Source organism: Diceros bicornis, chromosome 14 (genome assembly GCF_020826845.1).
Source record: "Diceros bicornis minor isolate mBicDic1 chromosome 14, mDicBic1.mat.cur, whole genome shotgun sequence".
In the NCBI taxonomy this organism is placed as follows: Eukaryota; Metazoa; Chordata; class Mammalia; order Perissodactyla; family Rhinocerotidae; genus Diceros; species Diceros bicornis.
Genome location: NC_080753.1, coordinates 42,871,629 through 42,884,315, shown reverse-complemented (window position 1 = coordinate 42,884,315; position 12,687 = coordinate 42,871,629). Strand labels below are relative to the sequence as shown.

Here is a 12,687-nt window from a genome sequence, read left to right as displayed (position 1 = left end):
TTCTGGTCATACAAGTGCTGAATATTATCAAGTTTCTCCGAAGAATGAGACTATTGATCCCAGTCCCTTTGGTAATATGAAGTGAGTCTTTATGTGTATAATGTGTTGTCAATGAAACCAATTATTATGTAAATGATATCAGACTAAATTACCTGTACATTAAAATACCTGAAGGCAGGATATAAGGAAGTAAATTAACCATTATCCCACTGGTGAAAAATTAATTGCAAAAGGAAATTTTATGGGCTTTAGAAAATAGTCAAGCAGCCCATTGAGTAGAAGGCTCCTGAATAATACATTTACCCTAATTAAAAATGTTGTGATAAAGTAGAAATGTATTACCTCTTGGGAAGTTGCCTGCCTCCCTTCTGCTCGCTGATCCTATATTGCCCCCATGTAGCTCTGCCACTGAGCAAAGACCCACTTTATCCCGTGGTGTATGTAATGTTTCCATCGGCCTGGCTAGGGTAGTTTGGATATTGGTTCTGATTTCTGATACTGTCAGCATCACAAATAAAGAAAGGCAGATTTTTTTCCAAAGTGATCTGTGTGGAGGCTTCCCCCATTGAGAAGGCTGATTTTCATATGCCACAGTACACCTTGGCTGAGAAGCAAAACCAGTGTCAATGACATTAATTTTCTAGGGAAATAATTATATTCAGAACAATAGTGTACAACAGGCACTGATTATGACATAGGTTTTTTCCTCTGGGGCTGATTAATTAAATATTTTTTCTTTTGTCTTTTTATTGTTAATTGTACTACATATAAGTCAAATGCACAAAATAGAAAGGTACATCTCATTGATTAATCATGAAGCAAATACCTCTGCAGTCACACCCAGAAGAAGAAATAGAACTTTGCATCATGCCAGAAGGCCCCAAATCTGCTTTGGGGGGTGGGGGTGGGTAATTTTCAGATCAGGGAAGGGTCCGCAGAGAAGCTGAGTTGAAGGATCACCCCACGTCAATGAGGCAGATAAGGGAGTCTTCCACTGGTCAAGGGTTTCGCGGTTTGAAAGAGCACAATGCGTTTGGGAAGCTGGGGCTTGGACCCAAGATTGTGAAAGGGGCTGTGGTGGGAGGGAAAGACATCAGAAAAATGGGCGATTGCAGCATGGATTGCTGCCTGTGGAATAGTGGGAGTTACTGAAGGATGGTCACCTAATCACATTTAGATTTGCTCTGTTGCCTGTAGGGGATGGGGACTGACTTGTTAGGAGGTAGAGGTGGGGTGAGTGAGAGAGTGGGGGAAAAGCTATTGATAGTCTGGGCTAATTGCTTCCTCTTATCTAACCAATCACTAATATCTATGGTTCCTTCTTAAAAATGTCGTCAGGTCTTCATGCAGCCTGCCTGTGTCTTAGCTTCCTAACTAGCTTCCTGCCTCCTCCTGCCCAGTGACATTCTTTAAACTGTCTTTGGGATGGGCTGGAGTCTGGGGAGGGTCAATTGGGAGGACTGAGAACAAAGGCCTATTAGAAATAGCCTTGGTTGAGATTAGGGAGAATGATTTGAACCTTGCTGCGATGTCTGTCAGTATGTCTTAGAAACTCGCCTCCTCACCGTTAATGATAACCGGGACTCGTTAATGATAACCGGGACTCGGACAAATCCCAGACTCAGCCCATCCTTCCTTATTGATTGCTGATACTGCAGGGTCTGCTTCTATTTTCTGTCTTGTCCTAGTCATTTTAATGCCTCTATGCCTTTGCAAATTCATTTTCTTCTGCCTGGATTTCCCTTCCACCCCTTCTTTGCTTGACAAACTTGAGGTCATTCTTCAGGCCTAGCTGAAATGTCACAATGCTTTCCTGGCTTTCTGGCACTTTGTCTATTCCAGTGACAGACCTCAGGTTCAATAGAACTATCTTAAATGACCTCCACCTAACCTCATTCAGCCAAATTGACCACAGCAGTCCATGCCATCCCTAATAATGCTGTGGGGGAAGGGGGAGAATCCCGCTCTGCCCTTTCCCTTAGGTTCTTCTGGCTGGCCAAATAATTCACAAGACAGGTTAGCAGGAGAAAATAATACCAAGATTAATAACATGTATACATGGGAGAAACCAGGGACACTGTGTTTCTCAACACAATAGCAGAAATTCTCATCTTAAATACCATCTTCACCTAAAGACAAAGGAGGATGTTGGGGGTGGGGAGCGTCAGTTACAGGAGATCACCACTAAAGCACTGTAAACAAGACTAAGGTTATTATGCAGATTTAAGGCCTCACCTTCCACATTGATAAGTTTCTAGAAATGAGGTCATCCCTCCTCTTCCCAATACAGAGAGGGAGATACCTTTACAAATGGAGATTTCCCTTATAAATGTAAATGTTTGTCTGGCAACTCCTCGGCAGGGCCATCCAGAGAACGTGGCCAGAGAGACACAACTTCCGATAAGATGGGCGTGTTGGTGCCTTTTCTATTGTAACATCTATTTTACGTTATATTACAGCCATCAGATAGAAGATCTGTTCCAGGAAGGAGTTACTATGTCAAATTCTTTAGGCAGTTAGTGGGGGAGGTCAAATGTCCGTCAGAGAAAACAATCAAGATAAAGAGATATATTTCAGGGTGGCCAAATCTTGATCTCCCACAATGCTGACTGAAGCCAGCTACATTTTCATAGCTGCTGGGTTATGAGAGAGTATATCTGCTCCCACCAGTTGAATGAGATGCCCACCGAGGGTCAATGGTTTGTTCCCAAACCTATACATGGCAGTTATAATTTCCAATAATAGTAAATTTGTTTAACTAAAGATATTTCACATAGCAATGAAATATGGCTTCAAAAGGAGACAATGTCTATGAAATATTGAATGTTGATAAAAGTTAATTACTTAAAAAATTTTTCTGTCCTGTTAAGGCTGTTAAACTGGTAAAGGCTGAGGGGATATGGAGGATAATAACCTAGAAAACATCTGCCCTCAGGTTGCTTTGCAAGTGTCTCCAAGTTCTCCGTTTTAAAGAGACTTGAAGTAGAAGTTGAGTGCCCTGCATTTATGAGTGTGGCCCATAGAGGAAATTGGGCCATTGGAGGGCCAGCCAATGGGCTTAACTCAAAGTAGAAACTTCGGCATTGTGTCAAAGGCTAGCAAATGAGAATATGTTTATAAGTTCTAATTTGAAATAATTGAAGGTAGATATGTATACTTTTTAGGAAAATAATTCCCTGCTCTAACCCTGAAATAATTCCCTGCTTCAAACCCTGGTTGGGTTTGAAAACCTGACTTTTCAAACCCAACCAGGTATAGATCTTTGATGATGATAGGTAAGAAGACTTCTACTCTAATTGAATCTTTAAATTCTGCCTCCGATGCTGCATTATCTCTTGGAGGACAAGATAAGTGCCTCTTTCCTCTTTGTATTTCCAATCCTGGAACATAGTAGACCTTCCATAAATGTCTGTTGGTTGACTAAGTGAATAATGAAAGAATGAATTATCTTTCTACCTCCAGTCCTCATCACCATACTTCAAGTTATTTATTGGAGATTCTGGGTTCTCTGTTCTGACATTTATCCTACAAAATTTATAATGGTACAACATGCCACCAGGGAGCAGAACTAAGGGTCTGTGGGTTTGTTTCTGGGTGGGTTCCTTTCCCATTACATTTCTAGTTTTAAGGTAAGAGGGTTAAATAAACTGATCCGCTCAGACCTCCATTGTCTCTAGTCCCATGCCCTGTGACTGTTTGCTGTAGTTGGATGAAAGACTGCAAAACTGGGAGAAAGATTAGTGGCTATTTTCCAGGAAAAATAGGCAAAGAGTGCGACACAGGAGACATTTTGAAGAAAAAGAAATGCTGATCACAGGAGAAGAGAGGAAGGGGCACATAGTATTTAAATAGAAAGGAAGTAAATCATCATTTACTACATGCAGAGAGAGTAGACTTTTATTTAACTGTGTGTGTTTCATTTAAGCATGGTTTAAAATTCCTAAATACTTTTAGAAATCTATTTAAAGTATGAATTTTTATGAAAGACAGTGGAAGGAATGATGACTCCACAAGTGGTCAGAGTGTAACCCAAGAGGTAAAGGTTTAGAAAGAAGGGAAAACTAACATTGACTTTATCCTGATATGACTTTCTCAAGTGAAATTTTGAAGTAAAAGAAAAAAGCATATTTAGATGGCTCACTTCATACATTCAGTACTCAATGAATAAGAAAAAAGTGTAGTTAGATGGCTCACTTCAGACATTCAGTACTCAATGAATAAATACTGGAGTAGAAGTACAAAAACTTTCCATTGGGTTTGACCCTGGATGAAATATAAAAAGTTGGACATGTAGCTCCCTTTAGGAAAGTAGATAATAATTTTTCTGAAATATGATAAATCAAGGTCATATCTTATTGAATGACAAGGAGATATTAAACCAGCCTACCTTCAGAAGAGGCCCAATTTCTTGTTTGCCTTTGGACTGTTTCTAATTGTAGCATTTTTACCTTGAATTATATGTTTTAAAACCCTCATTACAGGTCTTTATTTCTCCCCCTCCCTCAATTGCAGCTCGAGTTAACCTTCAGCTACTTGGAGATTCATGGCGTCATCTGCAGCAAGCCAGCTCAGGTGAGTGTGAGCAACAGAAACCTGGTTGTCATAACTGCCGGGTCGTAACCTTTCTTGAGTTTCTGAAACCATCGCTATTTAAAGTTTATTGAGATAATGTATAAAAACAAGACTAGGGAAAATGGAAGTTTCCAAATGAGGGACTGAACAGGGACTGTGTGGGTAGTGGTTGGGAATGTGTTCTGATAAGGAAAACACATTGTCCATAACTCAGTTTGAAAAGAACTAATTAGCTCTATGTTAGCTGGAGATGTAAACATGAGAGTACTGTTCCTTAGAGATTTCGTACAACACATTTTAGCACTAAAATTTCATAGGTATTATATAGGACTATATAAGATCTTTCTGGGAATATAGTGATAAATGAGTTTTTTTGGTGTTAATAAAATATAGACTTTTAAAAACAGCTTTATTGTGCTATAAGTAACATGCAGTAAACCTAAGTTTCGACATATGTATGCCCATGAAACCATTACCACAGTCAAGATACTGAATATATTCACCACCCCAGGGCTTCCTTGTACACCTTAGTAAATACTCCCTCCTGTCCTTCCTCCTCATCTGTAGTGATGTACAGGAATCTGCTCTCTGTCACTATAGATTAGTTTGCATTTTCTAAAATTTTATATGAATGGAATCGTACAGTGTATGTACTCTTTATTGTCTGCCTTCTTTCAGTCAGTATAATTATTTTGAGAGTGATTTATTTTGTTATTTTGTCTCAATAGTGCATGCCTTGTTATTGCTGAGTAGCGTTCCATTGTATGGCTATATCACAGTTTTGTTTATCCATTCACCTGGTGATGGACATTTGGGTTGTTTCCAGTTTTGGGCTATGACAAGCAATGCTGTGATGAACATTTATGGACAAAGCTTTGATTGGACATAGGCTTTCATTTTCTAGGTGTATGTCTAGGAGTGGAATGGCTGAATTGCCTGGTAGGTATATGTTTAACTTTTTCAGACACTGCTAAACTGTTTCCCAAAGTGGTTGTACCATTTTACATTGCCCCCAGCAGTGTATGAGAGTTCCAGTTCCTCTGCATCCTCCCTGATACTGATATGGTCAAGGTTTTTAATTTTAGCCATTCTAATAAGTATGCAGTGCTTTCTCATTGTAGTTTTAATTTGCATTTCTCTAATGACTAAAGATACTGAGCATCTTTTTATCTGCTTATTTGCCATTATAGATCTTCTTTGTTCAAGTATCAGTTCAAATCTTTTGCCATTTTTTAAATTGAGTTATATGCTTTCTTATTGTTTTAAGAGTTCTTTATATATTCTGAATACAAATCTTTTATCAGATATATGATTTATACATATTTTTTCTGAGATTGTGGCTTGTCTTTTCATTTTCTTTATGGTGCTTTTCAAAGAGCAGAACTTTTAAATTTTTATGAAGTCCAGTTTATCAATGTTTTCTTTTGTGGATTGTGCTAGTGTCATATTGAATGAATCTTTGCTTAACCCAAGGTCATAGAATGTTTTATGTCTCCCAGAAGTTTTATAGCTTTAGGTTATACATTTAGGTGTATGATCCATTTTGAGATAATTTTTGTATATAAAGCAACATATAGATCAATGTTCTTTTTTTTGTTGCATATGTGTGGTATTTACACTTGTTTCAGTACCATTTCTTTCAAAGACTGTTGTTTGCCCACTGAACTGGCTTTCCCTTTTTTTGAAGATCAATTGTTCATGTAAATGTTGGTCTATTTTTGGACTCTGAATCCCATCCCTTTGGTCTTTGTCTATCTTTATGTGTCTATCACACTGTCTTTGTTACTGTAGCTTTATAGTAAGGCTCGAAATCAGAGACTGTTAGTCCTCCACGTTTGTTGTTCTTTTTCAAAGTTGTTTTAGTGATTCTAGATCCTTTGTGATTCCATTTGAATTTTAGACTCAGCTCAGTTTCTACAAAAAAGCCTGCTGAGATTTTGATTGGGATTATATTGAATTTATAAATCAGTTTGAGGAGAATTGACATCTTAACAATATGGAGTCCCTGACCCAAGAAAACTGTATATTTATCCATGTATTTAGGTCTTCTTTAATTTCTCTCAGTAGTATTTTGTTGTAGCTTTCAATGTACAGATCTTATACATCTTTTGTCAGATTTATTCCTAAGTATTTCATATTTTTGTGCTGTTCTAAATGGTATTGCTTTAAATTTCAATTTTCAGTTGTTTCTTGCTGGTATATAGAAATACAATGGATTTTTCCATATTGCTCTTGTATCCTGCCACCTTGCTATACTCACCTATTAATTCTATTAGCTTCTTTTTATAGATTCCATTATTTTCTGCATAGATGATTGTGTCATTTGTGAATAAAGACAATTTTACTTCTTCCTTTTTCAATGTTGATGCCTTTTATTCCTTTTTCTTGCCTCATTGCTGTTGGGAGACAATCCTCATGGGTCTCTCCCAGCCCTACGTGTGTTGCTGGGTTTGCCAAGAATTCAGTGCTGGAACTGCTCTTTACCCAGGCTGCTTCTCAGGGTTATGTTTGCAGTGAGCAGTCTGTGGGATGATGGACTGTTTCCTTTCTGAACAAAGAGCAGGCTTGCTTACTGTTTACTATGAAAACAGTAGATTACTCAAGTTCATTGGTTCTTTTCCTGTAAGCAACCCACTGTGTGTCCATCTATCTGAGCCCTCTGTGTTACCCTGTGGGACTTTGTGGGTAAGAGGGAATCAATGCAAACAGATGCTCATACCCTTTGCTGTGCCATGAATGATAAAGTCCTTTGTCTTTGACCCAGGAGTCTCTTGTCTCCTACCAGCATTCATGAAACAGCAACAGGCTAACTTATTGGCTAGTAAGTAGGGTGAAATCAAATCTCAGCCCCTGACAATTGCACTGGCTAACACCTCCAGTACAGTGCTGAACACAAGTGGTGAGAACAGACATCCTTGTTTTATTCCTAATCTGTGAGGGCAAGCATTGTTCTTTTTCCATTAAGTGTGATGTTAGCTATAGGTTTTTCATAGATGCCCTTTATCTGATTGAGGAAGTTCTCTTCTATTCCTAATTTGCTGAGAGTTTTTATCAGGAAATCGTGTTGTATTTTGTCAAATGGTTTTTCTCTATTGGGATTATTATGTGGTTTTCTTTTTAGTTTTTTTAATATGATGATTTCATTCCCAGGATTAACCCCACTTGGTCATGATGTATTATCCATTTTATATATTGTTGTATTCCATTTGTTAAAATTTTATGAAGAATCTTTGCATTTATGTATGAGAGGTATTGGCTGTAGTTTTCTCTTTTTTTAATGTTTTTGTCTGCTTTCTGTATTAATCATGGGCTCATAGAATGAGTTGGGAAGTAGTCTTTCCTCTTTAACTTTTTAGAAAAATTTATGTAGAGTTGGTATTAATTCTTCTTTAAATGTTTGGTTGAATTTACCAGTGAAGTCATCTGGGCCTGGAGTTTTCTCTTTCAGAAGGTTTTTAACTACAAATTCTGTGTCTTTAATAGAGGTAGATACATTCATATGCTTCTTGAGTGAGCTTTGGTAATTTGTATATTTTAAGAAATTTATCCATTTCATCTCAGATGTCAAATTTATTGATATAAAATTGTTCATAGTATCAACTTATTATCCTTTAAATATCTGTAGAATATCATTCCTGATACTGATAATTTGGTTTTCCTCTCCTTTTTTTTTGCCCCCATATTAGTCTGGTTAGAGGTGTATCAGTTCTATTGATCTTCCCAAAGAACTTGGTTTCATTGATTTCTCTATTGATTTTCTTTTCTGTTTCATTGATTATTACTCTGATCTTTATTATTTCCTTCCTTCTACTTACTTTTAGTTTTTAAAAATATAAAGAAAATGTGTGTGTGCGCGCGCACACGCATGCATGCTCATGTGTATGGGGGTTTGTTGATAATGTTCCTAAAAGAAATTGTCAAAGTTGTCACTTTATGTTGATAGAGATTACATACAAATCTTTGGAACTTTTCCGTAGTTCATCTTAGAGCAATGTTTTATCCTATGCATTTATCATTCTCTAGAAACTGGAGTTGGAAGAAAAATTATAGCACCATATGTTTGCCCATTTCGGCAAACACATGCAAGAGTGAATAATCACTCACGAATGATGACATAACCAGGGCCTTCTTGATGATCTTAATTCAGGAATGTTTATGTCTATGATTTGAAGGTTGGAAAGGGAGTAGAGGGTGCTGTTGAAATGTTAGTGCCAATATATTCAAAATATGATTTGACTGTGGTATTTAATTATGAGAAAGAATGTTCATACAGCAAGACTAATTTTCCCATGTGGCTCCCAGAACTGGTCTTATCACACTTTGTAGTTGTGTCCCCTTCAGTATGTCGGGCACTCACAAAAACTAGGTCTAAAGCAGTTCACCTCAGTCCCATGGAGCTGTTCTGTCACTGTAAGTACATAAGAATAGCTCTACAACATTACTTCAGTTTAACTTTGTCCCATCATGTGGACCTTGAAGATGAGATGAGAGTGAAACAATGGTACTGCTTCCGCAAAGGGGCTAGCAATTCAGACACTGGCAATACTAGTCACTTAGTAGTATCAAAATTTAATGTTTCAGAATTGCCTGTAGTGCTTTTTAAAAATACTGATAGCTTCAGCAGTACCCCTTCCTGTCACATCTTTCCTTCCACACATACACACCACACACACACATACACACACGAATTATGATTCAATGTGTCTGGGGTGGGCATGGGCATTTGATTCTGTTGTGTTCCAGTAGTTGAGAATTAGTTACTTGTGTAACGTCAGGGCCCTTGATGTCTCTAGTTTTGATTTTCTCTTATGTAAAATCATAAGGATGATAGCGTCTGCCTGTGGCACACACAGTCTAGCCTTGATTAGGAGGACATTCTTTTCTAATGTTCTCTGGGATTTATTAATTTTTTGGTCATTGCGATTTTTATCATTATTTAATTATAGCTTATAAATTCAGATAAAAAGCCTGGGACAAGGACATTTCCTTGGGTATGAATGAGAGTATGTGAATGTGTTATTGAGTTAGTCAAATGTGGCTTTTACCATTGCTGTTTTCCTTTTGTGGAAATGTGGGAGACCTTTATCATATTTTACAAGTCTCATTTCCATAGCACTTTCTGGTGTTCAAGTTCTGTTGCCTTCACTGTCACTAAATTGAAGCCAGCAGTTATATAGTTTTATAGCTATAGAATTTTTGGACCGTTCTTTGTACAACTGAAACACCTGCTATGATTTTTTTTTTTTTTGGTTATAAGGTTAATTGTTTGCTATGTCATAGAATGATTTTGGTAAACCACTCATGGCTATCTCTTAGTGGAAAGAGAAACACTTCACAGGTCTGTTGGTTGTGGTTTAGTAAAAAATGCTTCTCTTCAAGTTTAGTCTTTAGGTTGTTCTACCTTAAAAAAGGAGGTGGGGTGGGGTTGGAAACTTGAATCTTAAATAAGATGCCATGGTTTATATCTCTGATTATTATTTTAAATGTGTATTGGGTGTCATGGATTATGTCCTGTGAGGTGTCTAAGCAAAAATTATTTCAAACATTCTGTTTTTCCCCAGCTGAAAGAGGAGGGAAAGAGGTATTGAGAGGGGGTTCTTCATCCTGATGAAATGATTTATTGTGTTAGTCTCATCTCTATCACTTTGTTGCAATCTTTACATTATGCAAAGGTGGTGCCATATTATGCAGGACTGTGTGAGTGCTTTCATGGAAGGTTGAATTTGAAGGCTTCATTTATTCCCTCACCTGTCACCTTTTTTTTCCTTCCCTGTCACTCTATTCAATTCTGTGCAATTAAAGATGATTAGGTGTTAAGAGTAAGTGGAATTAGAATAAGCAAATTACTAATTACTCGTACCCAAACTGTGAACTGAATAGATGTGCTAGATGTGAAGAAAGTAGAAGTACCCTGTAGTGAAAAATATCATTACCCATGGTGGGAAGTTTGGGGGCAGGATGTAGAAGACAGACACAATGGCTGCATCCCAAAGTATCTGACTTTTTATGAAACATGCATATGCACAGACGTGAGCCTATGAAGCATCTGAGTTTAACTGCACAAAGCAGCTTTAGTCTTACTTAAGACACCTCACTGAGATATCCTGGAGTTGATCAGTAAACACCTCCAAGTACAATAATGCTTGCTGCCTTTTTGGGGGGAAATATCTCTTGGACCAGCTTCTAGAAGACCAGTACAGTCTCTGCCTAGAGAATTTCAAAGCCTGCGCCATTAATTTCTTGAGGAACATGCTGAAAATTAGGATTAAAAATATATTTTTTATATAGGGAGCCAACTAACTGGCACAGAGGTGGTACATATTAAACACTTAACAGATTTCTCTAGGGATGCTTATGGAAAAGTAACATTTTAGGGACTCATATCATTTAAATCTTTTTATTTGGTCTCATCATTTTGACAAATAAATTGCATCACTTTTCCTTTCAACATAAACACTTTGAAAGACAGATTATTATTAATATATATTAATATATGTATAAAATTTAGCTAATTTTAAGACAACCTAAAGCAAATCTAAAAACTGCTTTGTTAATCCAGTTGGTTAGTTGCACATTAAATGTAGTGTTCCCCTGCCAAATTTTTGTACAAATTAAGTACAACAGGAAATAGATGTATGAGGATATTTTAATGGTTATCTTTTTTTTTTTCCGTGATTGAAGTTGATTTTTTAAATTTGAAATGACCTATTGTCCCTTTTGTGATCTGCCCTTTTCTCCAGGTTGATTTATATTTATTTATAGGACTAGCTGTATGACCTCAGGGCCGACATTGTTGGTATAAATTTTGGATATCTCCAGCAGTTAATTATAGGAATGAGTCTTTGCCTAGCACTGGACATTTATTACCCTATTCCCTTCATATAATCCTTTCCAAGTATCACTTAGAAAAGTTGAAACTTTTATAAGCATTTGATTTTTCTTTAGTTACCAGGCAAAAGGTTTTAACATTTCATTAAACATTTCATAAAGTGTTTTGTTTTTATTTTATTTTATTTTTGTGAGGAACATCGGCCCTGAGCTAACATCTGCCAATCCTCCTCTTTTTTTGCTGAGGAAGACTGGCCCTGGGCTAACATCCGTGCTCATCTTCCTCCACTTTATATGGGACGCCTCCACAGCATGGCTTGCCAAGTGGTGGGTCAGTGTACGCCCGGGATCCGAACCGGCGAACCCCGGGGCCAGCACAGTGGAGTGCGTGCACCTAACTGCTTGCGCTACTGGGCCGGCCCCAGTGTTTTGTTTTTAAAACGTATTTTTTTAAAAAAGGTAACTATCAGATCGCCCTCAGATATTCATTGAAGGACGTTTGTTTTTTTTTTAATTTTTTTTTAATTTTATTTTTTGAGGAAGATTGGCCCTGTGCTAGCATCTGTTGCCAATCTTCCTCTTTTTCTGTTTTCTTCCCCAAGCCTCAGTATAGTTGTGTATCTTAGTTGTTGAGTTGTAGCTCTTCTATGTGGGACGCGGCCTCAGCATGGCTTGATGAGCAGTGAGTAGGTCTGCACCCAGGATCTGAACCTGTGAACCCTGGGCCGCCGCCAAAGCGGATCGTGCAAACCTAACCTCTGCACCACAGGGCCGGGCCCTGAAGGAGGTTTCTTACTTACACTGGGTAGTAGGGATATGACAGACCTCATCAGACTACATCTCAAGACAAAATCTTGGTAAAAGGAGAAGTCATATGCGAATGTGCAAATTCGGTCTCCGTCACATGCGGGTTCTGTTTAAATCTGCAGTTTGGCCCTTAAAAACACTTGCTTCAGTTTCTAAGACTCAAACAGTTCTTTGAGTCTTAAACTAAGAATGTTATTTTAAGGAAGTACTTAAAAAGCTGGTATTGGGGCTGGCCTGGTGGTATTGTGGTTAAGTTTGTGCATTACACTTTGGTGGCCTGGGGTTTGCCAGTCTGGATCCTGGGTGCCAACCTACTCACCGCTCATCAAGCCATGCTGAGGTGGTGTCCCACATAAAAGAACTAGAAGGACCTACAACTAGGATATACAACTATGTACTGGGGCTTTGGGGAGAGAAAAGAAAAAGAGGAAGACTGGCAACAGATGTTAGCTCAGGGCCAGTCTTTCTCAAAAAAAAAAA

The 12,687-nt window shown here is 37.9% G+C and overlaps 1 protein-coding gene across 4 annotated transcripts in view; it reads left to right on the top strand.

Annotated features, from left to right (window-relative positions):
* CARMIL1 (capping protein regulator and myosin 1 linker 1) overlaps positions 1-12,687 on the top strand; it is a 318,049-nt gene that overhangs the window by 125,268 nt on the left and 180,094 nt on the right. For all 4 annotated transcript variants that reach the window (XM_058555125.1, XM_058555128.1, XM_058555127.1 and 1 more), the window contains one exon: positions 4,513-4,572. In XM_058555125.1, the coding sequence (XP_058411108.1) occupies positions 4,513-4,572 (60 nt within the window). The remainder of the gene's footprint in view (positions 1-4,512; positions 4,573-12,687) is intronic.